The sequence below is a fragment of the Emys orbicularis genome, chromosome 10 (genome assembly GCF_028017835.1).
Source record: "Emys orbicularis isolate rEmyOrb1 chromosome 10, rEmyOrb1.hap1, whole genome shotgun sequence".
NCBI lineage: Eukaryota > Metazoa > Chordata > Testudines > Emydidae > Emys > Emys orbicularis.
In genome coordinates, this window is record NC_088692.1 from 74,459,561 (window position 1) to 74,472,587 (window position 13,027).

Here is a 13,027-nt window from a genome sequence, read left to right on the forward strand (position 1 = left end):
ATTAATTAATAATGTGCATCACAACAGAACAAGAAGTGCATTGTGGGACTTCCACTATAGTCGAGAGGCCCCAACATTTAGCAAATAAAAACCCTATTAGAGAAATCCTCTGTCTCTTGGCAAAACTTCCACTGATTTCAAAAAAGTCAGGACTTCATGCTAGGAGTCCAAGCCAGCACCTCCCACATTGCATTTGATGGTAACTGGAATGTAGGTGGCTTTAAAACCCGCCCTCAGGCTTCTAAAGAAAATATATATGGACGCTAAAAGCCAGCTATCAAAAACACACTATGTATTACCAGCCGTCTCACCTTTATTAGGGCTTGATTCTGTTCCCATTGAAGTCAATGGCTAAATTCCCCTTGACTTCAGTAGGAGCAGACTCTGAGTAGGCATGGTCCCATGGTGAGAACGGGGGTGACATATCCACCCTGTTAATGTAAAGAAAATGGCTTCTCAAAAAAATCAAGGCAGCTCCAGCAGCTCATCAGTGGCCTGACCACAGGACAGACCAAGGGGAAGCTGCAAAGCTGCCAGCACAACTGCCTGAGGCGTCTGCCAGGGAGCCAGATGCTCCTGCTGGAAAACTTTCCTGCACACCGAATGCCAAAGGCATTGGAGTTCTGTGATCTCCAGCCAAAGAGAAAGAGAGGGGTGGGACGGTGGAAGAAATGACATTTTATCACTCAGCAGGCAGGACAGACGTCCCCCCGCCTCCCACCAACTTCCCTTTTTTTTTTTTTTTTTGGTTAACAAAAATAAAAACAAGTGACAAAAATATGATTAAAAATAAACAAGGCCAAGAGCATTCAAAATATACTGCAGAACAGTTCAGTTTGTTCTTAAACTAATATTTGCACCCGTTTCGCTCTTCCCAGTATTTGGCTCCCTGAGTTAGTTTATGGCTAACTGCATGGTTAAGCCAGTTCATCCTAATGCACGTGGCCATATGTAACATGTCCTGATGGTGTGAAATGCGAGGACTGAATTCCATTCTCCTTTATGCCTGTATGAACCCAGAGTAGCACCGCTGATGCCAGTGTGAGGTTCGGATTAGAACTGTCAGCAGCTAGTGCTGAAAGACTTTGTCTTGATTGATTTATTAAAAAAAAAGCTCATTATTTAAAGGGCACATTCATTTCTCAGTGAGACAAGGAAGGGGAAGCTCTTCTATTCATTCTGATTTTTCTGGATTCAGCAAATGGGCAACAGGAACAGACATCGTGAGCCAGATGCTCAGCTAGTGTAAATCATCATTCCTTTGACTTTAATGGAACAATGCTGATTTATGGCAGCTCAGGACCTGGTTTAATGTGACAGAAGTGGAGACAGATGGTTTCTATCTATCTATCAATCTCCATGTGTAGCCCACAGTACCAGAAAATTACCCAGGCAGTGACTGAGTAACCTGACTCATTTGGCACTTTCAAAAATGTGAAACAAATATATCTCACCCCAAAATTACTAGCTGGGGTTGCACCAGTTATTGTCTCAGCAACATTCGCAATCGGTCATCAGCAACGGACATAGTGCTGTGCAGATCTGGCACACAGGTGTTTGATTTAGTACTGTCAGCCTGTCATCAAGCCAACAGATGTTTTAGGGTGATAAGAAAGAGAGAGCAATCAATCCACTGCCCATTATCCGACTCCTCCTCTGCAGTGTAGTTTAGAGGGTGGATATATAATCTAGCAAATCGCCCAGAGTAATTTTTACAAAACTACAGTACTTTATACTGTCCAGAATGAGCAGGGACTTTTTACCTTTGACAGGCCCTTACTTTAGCAGTACTAAAAATGTGCCTAAGTGTACAGTGCACTGAAAATCACTAACTCTACTACAGAGTAAAAACCTAACAAGAGGCAGCGTGGCATTCAGACTTTCTTGTATGATTATGTAGCTGTTGATATGCAGTACCCAGGCACAGGTTCAAAAATGACAATAAAATAACATCCAGTCCCTTTCCCTCACTATCTACTGCACTGCAGAGGAGAAAGGGGTCAGATGTAACAATCTTTGTTATTATCTGATTCTGGTACAAATATAGGTTTGCAGTTGAGTTTCTGCTCAGAGTAGAGATGGGTCCAAGCTGCAGAATTCAGAACCAAATCAGGGTGTTTCAGTTCAGGCTTTGGGTTCATCCTGGTGTAGAGAAAGGAGCCAGTCGTGAAGTTTGGGATTTGGTTCTGGATAAAGGCATCCCCCCAGGTTTCAGGGTGTTTGTGGGTAATGTGTTATTTGTGGACCAAACCTTGCAATCCTTAACTCAGACAAAACTTAGAACATTGGCCTCAGTAAATAATAACTTCAATGGGAATTTTGCCTGAGTAAGGATTCCAGGCTTTGAACATTTATAATTTAGAAGCTGATAATTAGGCACTGGGGCATTGTGGAACAGAGAATCTTTGCTAGTTTGTTATCCTGATGGATTTTTAAAATAATATTTTCAAAAGTGCCTAAGTAAGTTAGGTGTCTAACTCCCATTGAAAAAGTGTGAGGTGTCTAAAGCTGTAGACAGGGTTTTGAAAATCCTACTAGGCAGCTGTCTACATCTTTAGACACCTAAGACTTTTATAAATCTGTCACAGGAGACCAAGAGTCATTAAAAAAAGTCATTGGGACTTCAGAGGTAACGTTTTCAAAAGTGGCGGACGCACCTAACTAGTACACAGGGATGCAAATATTTTTACAAACCTGTATGTTACACAGTGGTCACCCTTAAAGGGTCAACATTTGCCATGAATTACCACATCAGAATACCCAAGATGTCGCTGTTATTTCCTGTCAATAAGAAGAGGTGCATTCTCCCCCACACACTCCAGGTTTTTGCACTTGCTCAAAATTCCATATATAAAATGGAACTGGGGGGGGGGGGGGGATTGTGGCCAGACAACTTTTAGAGGTCCTGTACTAAATCAGTAAGGCTGCTGCCTGAGTGATCCAGAGCAGCACTCTGGCTGTGTGGTCACAACACTGAAATTTGACCTGGCTGCTCCTCTATACAGACAGAGCTGGGGCCAGTCCAAATTTCAGTGGCATTGCAGGCGGGTGCACAGGGTCACAATGACACTCAAATTTGGCTTGGCCAACCCTCCATCCAGATGGAAGTGCATCCATGCCAAATGATGTTGCAACTTGGTGCACAGGGAGTCTGTTCCTCTGGGGTGGAGTGCAGGGGAGCCTGCTGAGAACTCGACTCCTGCAGCACTGACTCATGCAATGTGTGGGTAAGGGGGGGAGACTCCCCAGCCAAGGGAAGTCCAGGGTCCCTGTCAGCGCCGTATTATTGCCTAGGCCGACAAGGCCTAGGCCGGCAAATTTGCAGGGGCGGAAGCTCCCCTCCGTGCCCCGCCCCCCTGCTCCAGCTCACCTCCGCCTTCTCTGCAAGCGCGCCGCCGCGTCCTGTTTCTCTCCCCTCCCAGCTCTTGCGCCGCGAAACAGCTGTTTCGCGGGGCAGGGAGGGAGGGGGAACGCCGCGCGCTGGGGGAAGAGATGGGGCTGGGGGCGGGGATTTGGGGAAGGGAGGGGGCGGAGACTTTGGGGAGGGGGTTGGAATGGGGGCGGGAAAAGGGCGGAGTCGGGGCGGGGCCAGGGCGGCAATTATTTCCCGGCCTAGGGGCGGCAAAATTATTAATCCGCCACTGGTCCCTGGGGGGGGGGGGGGGGGGGGGATGAGTGGGCACTGGAATGAATTCCAGCCAGTGAGGCAGGGGGAAGGAGAAGTTGCCCTCTTACCCAAGAAATATCTGAGTTGGCCCCACTGTTTCCTATTCTAAAATATAGAAAAATGCTGCAGTAGCTCAAGTAGCAGCGTGGCAAGTGTTAGCTTTCAGATGGCAACTGCTAGTTCATGGCAGAGCTGAGTCATAACACGATGAATCATATTCTCTAGGCATTTCCATTCAAAGTACCTATTGTAAAGGAGCTGGAAACTAACATTAAAATGCCACTGTTGGATAAAAATACCAGGAGCAGTTTCACCAAAACTATGAACAAAAAAAAAAAAAATTCCCCATTGCAGGATTGGAAAAAAGATGTAGGATTTTCAAAGTCTCTTTCCATGTCTCAAAACTAGAATTACAGAAGCAGAAATCTGACAGGCCATTGGGCCATAACATGGACTGTGGGTATCTGGGAGGAAATACTGGGTTTTTTTTGTTTGTTTGTTCAGTTTTTGTCCTATATTTTTTGCAGGCTAGGTTATTTCATTAGGAATTCTCAATACAGTGCATCCAATTCCCTGTAACAGGTAAGGGACTCTCACGGCTAAGTTTCCTTATATACCAGAATGAAAATGTTCTCCATCTGCAGGTGCCTAATTGTCACACACATGTTCACAAAGATTGGCCTTTGGCTCTGTTTTTGAAGGAATTTTTAAAAATGGTCCACAATGACTCCTCCAGACTTTATATAGACTATGACCTATTGGGTAACCAACAACCACTTTTTAAAAATGCAGAGCAACGTGATAAACTAGGACTCCAACTGGGCAAATAGTACATATTCTTTAAAACAATATGTGTGCCAACATATACTGTATATTGGCCAAAGGACTTTTACAGTCTACAGGGTAAATATAATGCATACTAAATTATGTGCTGCACAAATCCCAAATATACATTTGATTAGTTATATAATATATTTTCCAGAATGTCTGTCTATGTATTTAGCCAGGGCTATATGTCTGTTACACTAGCCCTAAAGTTTGTTTACCCAAGAGAACGATATGTATATTCAGTACACTGGATAGATTTATACATACATCTTAAATCTCTAGGGTATGGCATGGAAACAAACAGGAATGGATAACTTGTGGGGTTATCATGGAAAAATACATGCCTTTTAATGTGAATCATGTGTTATTCCTCAATCTCCTAATAAAAATGCCCAATATAGACACTGAATGCATCTTAGGCTATTTAATTAACTGCTAAAAGTTTGCACAGAAAAAAGGGAAAAAATTTCACAGTGTGAAAGAACGTTGTGCCTTTGAGAGAGTAGAATTATCTGGGTATATGAAAAGCATAATAAGTGCTCTGTGCTGGCAGAACTGGCAGGATAGGCACATACCTGAACCCAAGATGGAGGAAATGCTTGCTGCCCAGTTTGGTCATTGCTTTCCTGGCTGAGTCATCCAAGTTTCTAGATCCTTCATCATTCACTGCTATTGACAGGATCATGCCATTGTCAATTGCTCTCAAGTACTGGACAAGACGGGCACTTTCCCCTTTCAGTTTGTAGGTATCAAACCTAAAGGAAAGAAAAGAAGCATTTACACCAGGGAGCATCACACCTTCTCTATATTCCCTCTGGTTAAAAATCGGTATTATAGAGAGAGATCTACATGTTTGTATTGCTATAGATACCATTATACATCATCCCTTGCAAAGGTGCTACTTAACAGTATAATGAAATGGAATGATTATTATACTGGTTTGTTTAAAAGAATACATTATGGTTTGCCATAAAACTAATTCAGAGAATTGCCTAAGATCTAGATAATGAAACAGCAAAACTGTAACAATAACCATCCCGTTTGAGAAATAGTGGCAGGTGAAAAAAGTAGGTATGTATGTAGGAAAAGAGAAAAAGACTTTTTTTTTTTCTTACTGATATACTTTCTAGGATGGTGTTTTGTTTCTGTTGTTGTTGGGTGCTTTGTTTGCTTGATTGTTTTTTATCCTAGTTAAAAAAAGCGTGCCACTACCGGAGTAATACATTACTTACTGTGCAGTTATTTCCTTTTGTAACACCGGATTAGAAATAAGATGCATGCCTGTATTTTAAAAAAACCCTAGCTCTCAGATGAAAACCCCTACAATCAGCAGTTCTTCATAAACATTTTTAAAGCTTCAAATATTTAAAACTGTTAATTGTCTTAATTAGTGGTAACATGTTTCCTTAGAGAAGGGACCCAAATTTGATTGAAGTGAGCACAAGGAAAAATGCATCACTTATTTCTGGTGTGAGACTACAGTGCTGCTTCAGTTGGAATCCAGCCAGCAGCTCTGCATTCCCTGAAGTCAATGAGAGGTTTGTCTGAGGCAGTTCTTCAGGGCCTGGTTAGGATACCAGTTTGCTTAGATTGTAAGCTTGCTGGGGCCCGATCCATCTTTTTGTTCTGGGTTTTACAGCTCTTAGCACAATAGGGTCCTGGTGCATGACTAAGGTTCCTAGGAACTACCACAAAACATATACATAATAATAATGTTGTATGTCATAAATCTAGTACTTGCTAATGACCCATCAGAAAGGAAGTTTCTGGATAAACTGCCCAGAAAAACCTAAGGACTCCATGATACAACTGTCTTTGATCCACATTAAGGGCCTGATCCTGCAAGGTGCTGAGCACCGTCTACTCTTGCTGACTTTGCAGGGAGTTGAAGTCATTCGTCATCTTGCAGGATTGGGCCCTAATTTGGATATGGAGACTACGGAATTGAAAAGAGCTATAGTGAGGCATACAATGAGACCTACATAAATCTGTCCCTGGAAATTCCCTTTGCCTGTCTCTGATCTGACAGTGATGCTGCCTTCAAGGTAATGTCAAAAGTTCCCAGATACTGATGGCTCTAAACTGACTCACCGATCTGAATGGACGACTGCCCCTGTTTTTGGGTCAATAACATGGACAATGACACCTCGATGCCCCCAGCTCCTTTCAAAGTAGTAGCCACCTTCTTCCATGCCACCAGGGTGGAGAGTCTTGTTTAGAAAAGTCCAGGACAACTTTTTCTCACCATGGATCTCAAGGGTTCCACCTCGACTGACTCCAATATATTTTTGCCCAAAGTCAGCATCTGGCTGGATGCCATCATCTGCTCTGTAGGGTAAAAAATAATACACACATATGAATTAGAATATTTTACTATCAAGCCAACACGAAGCCTCCCACCAAGTGCTGGCACTGCCCAACAGGAGAGGAAGCAACAGGTTTAGAATGTATTTCTTTCAAGAGATCCTAAGGAATGCAAAATGCTGGGACTCTATAGAAAATAAATTCTTTGTCTGAAATAACACTAACAACAGGGGTCAGAGACAATTTAGGACAGACATGGCAGCTGACTCATTATCACTAGTTTGTTGTTCTTTTAGATTACTATTGACATTCCACTTTGGAGGCTTGTCGACACACAAAAGTTGTACTGGTAGGAAAGCAGTACAACACACCTAGTGTGGATACAGTTATATTGGTATAAATGGGCTTACACAAGGATAGCTTTTCCCATATGGGAAGGGGAATATGCTATGCTGGTATAGCCGCATGCACACTAGCGGTTGTAACTGTATAACTATTTTTTTTTTAAAAGCAAACCACATCCCTAGCTGAAGTAGTTATATCAGTACAAAAGCTGTGTATCAATCAGGCCTGAGCGAATAGAAAGTAATATTTACCAACTTGAAACATTAGAGCACTTTGCACAGAAGTGAAGTCTATTTCTTTGACTGAATTACCTCTTGTGACACTACGCCCCATATTCTTCATAGAGATATTGTTAGGATATGAACATGGCATAACTAAGATATGTTTTATGTAAGATGGATCAGGTGAGGTATCATTGGAAAGGTTATGATGTCCGGACTATGATTATCCTATTTGTATGCATGTATCATTTCTGTATCTGAAGTTAAGAATATTGCCTATGTAACAATTACAACTGTGTTTACACCTGGGGAACGCCCACCAGACAGTAGGCAATCAGCCTGAATGGGCCATTAGGGAGAACAATAGGACTCTGAAGATGCTAATCTCCCACTTTCCTGAGAAGCTTCCTGGGATGCTGCTTTGACACTGCAAGGTCATGTGATCATGTCACCTGGTACTGGACCCCATCTTGGCCCACTAGTATTTTTCCACTAATAGTGGTGGGGGCCAAGCAGGGAAACAAAGGATTCCTGCCATATGTAAATCCCATTTAAGGCAGGGAAGTGAGTTAATCTAGGTCTGTTCTTCACTGAATCCCTGCCCAAGATGACTGCTGAAAACACGTAAGACTGATCTGGGGAAGAAAGGACTGGACCCAGGCTAGAAGGTGTCTGGCCTGTGAAAGGAATACCTGGAGTTCTAAGCTGCAAGCAAGAGCAGTTTGTCTACAAGAAACTCTGCAACCTGCTTAAAACAACATTTAGGGTGAGAAATTACTACTTGTAGCCAGTTTCTTTAGTGGATTAAGTTTAGTTTGCGTGTTTGCTTTATTTGCTCAGTAATCTGCTGTGATCTGTTTGCTATGCCTTATAATCACTTCAAATTTATTAACTACAAAGAATAGATTTTTTTTTTTTGTTTCTATAAACCAGTTTGTGCAATTCATAACTGGGGGGCAAAAAGCTGTGCAGATCTTCCTCCACGTTGAGAGAGGGAGTGAATTTCATGAGCTTAAACTACAGATTTCTGTGCCGCGCAAGACAATACAATTGGGTTTACACTCCAGAGGGGGGTGCATTGAGTGCTGGGGAATTCCCGAGCTGAGTCTTCCCACGCAGTGTCTATGTCTTTCTGCAGCTGGCTGTGGCCCTACCTGTGAGTGTGCTGGAGGGGGTTTGAGAGCCTGGCTCAGAAGGGCAGTGTAACGGAACCCAGACTGGTGGAACCGGCAGGCTCAGTGGTACCCCAGTACATCAGGGACACACACACACATATATCTCTCAATGTAGGCATGAAAATTTTCAGACCAAGGTAACTGCAAGAAAATAATGGAAACGTTGGGCCTTCTTTCCTGTGACTTTAAAACATTTGAAAGAATGGATAGGCTACAAAATCTCTTGAGCAAGACAGCTAATGAGATCAATTGGTGGTGAAATATGTGGCAGTTTTGTGATAGGTCAAACAGGACTCAAAACCAGGTCCCAAAGTTTCTCTTTTTGTTTTGTAAAGTTAATTAGCTCAATATGCCAAGAAGCCCCCCCACAAAGCATTGTTTGCATGAGTGATTTATGTTTAATGTCACTGAAACCTTAATTGTGATTATTATTTTGTATCTCTGCGTTGTGAAAGGGAACATGTAATATAGAGATCCAGCACTAAGTTAGGGGATTCATGTTCTTTAGGTACATACCGCCCGTATAAGATGATCGTCACATTACTTTGGTATGGACATAGCTCACTGCCGATATGTAGCTCTCCTCCATTTTCAATCAATATATGTCGAGTTCGCAAAACTATAGGCTGTGTATTGTCTTTAATTACCAGTTTTCCTAAGGAAAAAATAATGGTATGAAGTTTTAAAACACAGCAAGTCATCAGAGTTACTGGCGCTATTGTGCAAAAGGCAGGGCCAGCTTTCCCAATTACATCAGAGAGAAATGCCAAACATATTCCTCAAAGCTGCTTTAGGGCCAGATCCTAAAGTGTTTATTTGGCTTTTACTCAGGCAAACTCTCACTGAAGTCAGTGGAGTTTTGCATGGAGAAGGACTGAATAGGAGACTGCACAAGGACTTACGAGTTAATGCTGAATAAAAGCGGTTAATACTAGCAGTCATCAGCAACAAAATAGGATACTGCCCTTCCAGACAAAGAGTAAACACATATCTGCCTTGTCCTGAGACCCTAAGAATATCGTTGCTTCATTATGACATTATCTGTACAGCGAATTACTAGGATAGGGTTTACAAAGGAAATTGTAGGACCAGAACTATTAAGCAAGTTGATGTACTTTTGTAAATTCTCCAGAGAAGACAACAAACAAGCTACTCTTAGCTGCCCAGAGCTGATATCATCCCTATCACCACCCACCCTGGTATGAAATTGAAGTTGGCATTATCCAATATTTGCTCTACCTCGGAGCACCCTGGAGGAAGCTGTCCCTGTGCCATATGTGCTGATCTAAGTAGACGTAATGGAGAACCCTTGTCCCCTGGCTTGGCTCTCAGGCTGGCAGAAGGATTTACCTCCATCTGTGATGTGGATCGAGTGGACGGTCGCCGAGGAAGAGAGAAGGAGCTTCCTGCCTTTGCTGATTTCAATGTGTTGATCTTCATCATGACCAGCGTTCCAGGGTCCCAGCTCAGGATCCTGATCAGGACACGCTGAGTCTGCTTCTGCTGACAGAGATGAAGGAAGATGATAAAGTTATCCTGGCTTCACTCAAGAAAGAAAATGTCACATCTATGCCCTTGACGCTGTCTTGCTCGATAAATTACATTCAAAGAGGATGCCTCTTCCCTGAAATGCAAATATGTCCCACCTTGATTGGACTGTATTTGGGTCATGATAAAAGGAAAATGAACGATAACTTTGGGAACATAGAATCATAGAATATCAGGGTTGGAAGGGACCTCAGGAGGTCATCTAGTCCAACCCCCTGCTCAAAGCAGGACCAATCCGCAACTAAATCATCCCAGCCAGGGCTTTGTCAAGCCTGACCTTAAAAACCTCTAAAGAAGGAGATTCCGCCACCTCCCTAGGTAACCCATTCCAGTGCGTCACCACCCTCCTAGTGAAAAAGTTTTTCCTAATATCCAACCTAAACCTCCCCCACTGCAACTTGAGACCATTACTCCATGCTCTGCTGCAGTCAGGAAGCACAAAAAACCTTACTACCCTGCACAGCAAAACATCACTGGTATCACCGCATCAAGATAGCTGTAGAGAAAAGGGGAGGATTTTGCCCTTAATGTTACAGCTCTTCCTGTCAATGTCCAGCTATAATGTGAGCAGTCTGTCACTAGCTGCACAAAGGTGTCTGCTCTGGGGAGCAAATGAAAATGGAGAAAATAAGACCCAACCTGAACCATCACCTAAACACGAGCTAATGCCAAACAATACCTGTGAGGTCTGGTACACTTAAAGGGGGGAAAAAGCTATACACTTCTACAATCTTTACTCTTCAACTGGGATTGGAAGCATGAGTGGTTTAAATACCATAACAGGATAGTTCTCAGGGAGATTCCAGTCTGACCAAAGCCAGGAAAAGCTAGAAATCTCATGAGAGAATGGTTGGCTTCATTATATCTTTCAGACAAAAGAGAAGGATCCATCCTCCCGAGGGTTGCACATCATTGGTCTCCACACACATCTCAACTGTGCTCATGCACCAAACCCAAGGGCATCTCATGTGATAAGTATTTAAGATAAGATATTTATCTGCTTTAATCTTACCCATCACATTAGCCCCACATCTACTCTAGTTCAACAAGGTGTGTGTGTGTGTGTGTGTGTGTGTGTGTGTGTGTGTGTGTGTGTGTGTGTGTGTGTGTGTGTGTTTCATGATGGTTAAAAACTTCCTAATTAAAGAAGATTGAGGACAATGGGAGTTTAAACAATGAACCTTTTCCCATCAATGGGAGTTGCAGGTTCTCATCAGCTCTTGGAACTTCGCCCAATGCGATCATGTTTAAGACTCTCCCACTGTCAAGATGTTCTAGTGCTGACATCAAGAAATACTGTGACAATTAGGGAGCTATATATTCTGTATTCTTTTGCCACTAGAAAACCAGAAGGACAATTGGAATTCTGTAACATCATGAACAAAATCTGTCCATCTGCATTGAGTTTCCTGTCAGATTCCAAATCAACTCCAACTCTTAAGAAAACAATAGAATTGGATCAACCACTGGTTTGGTGTCTCTTAAGGACATCCTCTATTGAGACTCCACAGGACCAGTTATCCAGGGTAGCAAGTGACATTTCATGTGTGCAACATGTGTTCTGGCTCTACATAAGTTCTTTACATAGAAATGCAAGGATCAAGTCAAAGAATGCTAATAACTGTTGAGCGTGATTCAAACACTGAAAAATATCGAGGGCTCAAATCAAATATGTGCACCAGTTTCAAACTGGAGTGATCCCATTGGTATAAATGGTATTCCTCCCGATTTACACTGGAGGAGAAAAGATCAGACTCAGGCTCCTGATCTCTACTGGGAGATGTACAGAATCAATAAGAGTAGCCTGAAAAAGAAATAATTCAGGCAGTAGTTGGAACTTGCATTGTAAGCAGATGCCTGAAAATAACACTAATTTAAATAGACAACCAGCGTCAAAAGAAATGATCAAGGTTTTCTACGAGGGACAAGAATAATTGGAAGTGTGCTCACATCGAGATTATAAAAATCAATCACAGACACTGACATTTGAATCAAATTGAAAGGTGTAATCTTCCAAACGGGCTAAGTTGGATGGGTAAAAGCCAGCTCATTATTATTATTAGTTTATCATGGGTGTTTTCCCAACATTCAAGAAAAGACAACACCAGCCCTGAGGAATTCATAGTCTAAAGACAGGCAGAGAAGTAGACAGAGGTTAGGGGGAGGGGATTTACTCTTATGACTTGGATTTAAATTAGCAAAAGCCAGGATAATTCAGAGTTAAAGATCCAAGCTCCTTTCTTAACTCATTCATACCAGGAGCAGTGGAGAAACTCTACAATCCAATCCTAGTCGGTGTTCTCCAGCAAGACATCCATTGCCAGCCATAGAAGGACTGAAACAGCTAAAGGGTTAACTGGCTCTCTAGTACCCATTTACTTCATCACAGATGAAATGTCAGCCTTATCTATGAATCTCCTGGTCTTTTTGCACTCAGATGCCAGCTTCAGGGGACTGCAGAATTAGCTACGTTTCCTTTTGTGCCTAAAATTCCCTAAGCACAGCAATGACAGTATACCTCATGTTGCTTAATGATAGCTTTGGGGGTTAAATTAGGGAGGATTAAAAAAAGTCAGAAACAAATCAGCCATACTTAGAATATAAAGAATACCACAGTGAGGAGAGATGTAACTTGGAGAGGCTGAACATAATGCATGAAATGCTTTTACTTTTATCAGCAAGACCCAGAGAAGGACCGAGGAACCATCCTGGGACAGGATGGCTTTTTGTTCTCCCCATAATTTCTGATGTTCTAGCCATGAGGGCGGAGCTAGGACAACGCAATAAAATGCTCAAAGCGCATCTCAGAACGACAGCTCTTGGGCTATTTTATAAACTTGGCTTATTCAGCTTCTTCACTTCACATAGCATTTTCAACTGCTTAGTAGTTTCTTCCTTTGCCTTTAACGAAGCTGCTCTAAACTAGGGAGGCTGGGGAA

The 13,027-nt window shown here is 42.5% G+C and overlaps 1 protein-coding gene across 1 annotated transcript in view; it reads right to left on the reverse strand.

Moving 5' to 3' along the window:
* The window catches only part of CEMIP (cell migration inducing hyaluronidase 1), a 63,417-nt gene that overhangs the window by 50,169 nt on the left and 221 nt on the right, over nt 1-13,027 (reverse strand). Inside the window, exons 2-5 of the mRNA XM_065412255.1 lie at nt 9,891-10,043; nt 9,057-9,195; nt 6,587-6,823; nt 5,071-5,250 (exon numbers count right to left, since the gene is read on the reverse strand). Coding sequence (XP_065268327.1) covers nt 5,071-5,250; nt 6,587-6,823; nt 9,057-9,195; nt 9,891-10,043 — 709 coding nt within the window. The remainder of the gene's footprint in view (nt 1-5,070; nt 5,251-6,586; nt 6,824-9,056; nt 9,196-9,890; nt 10,044-13,027) is intronic.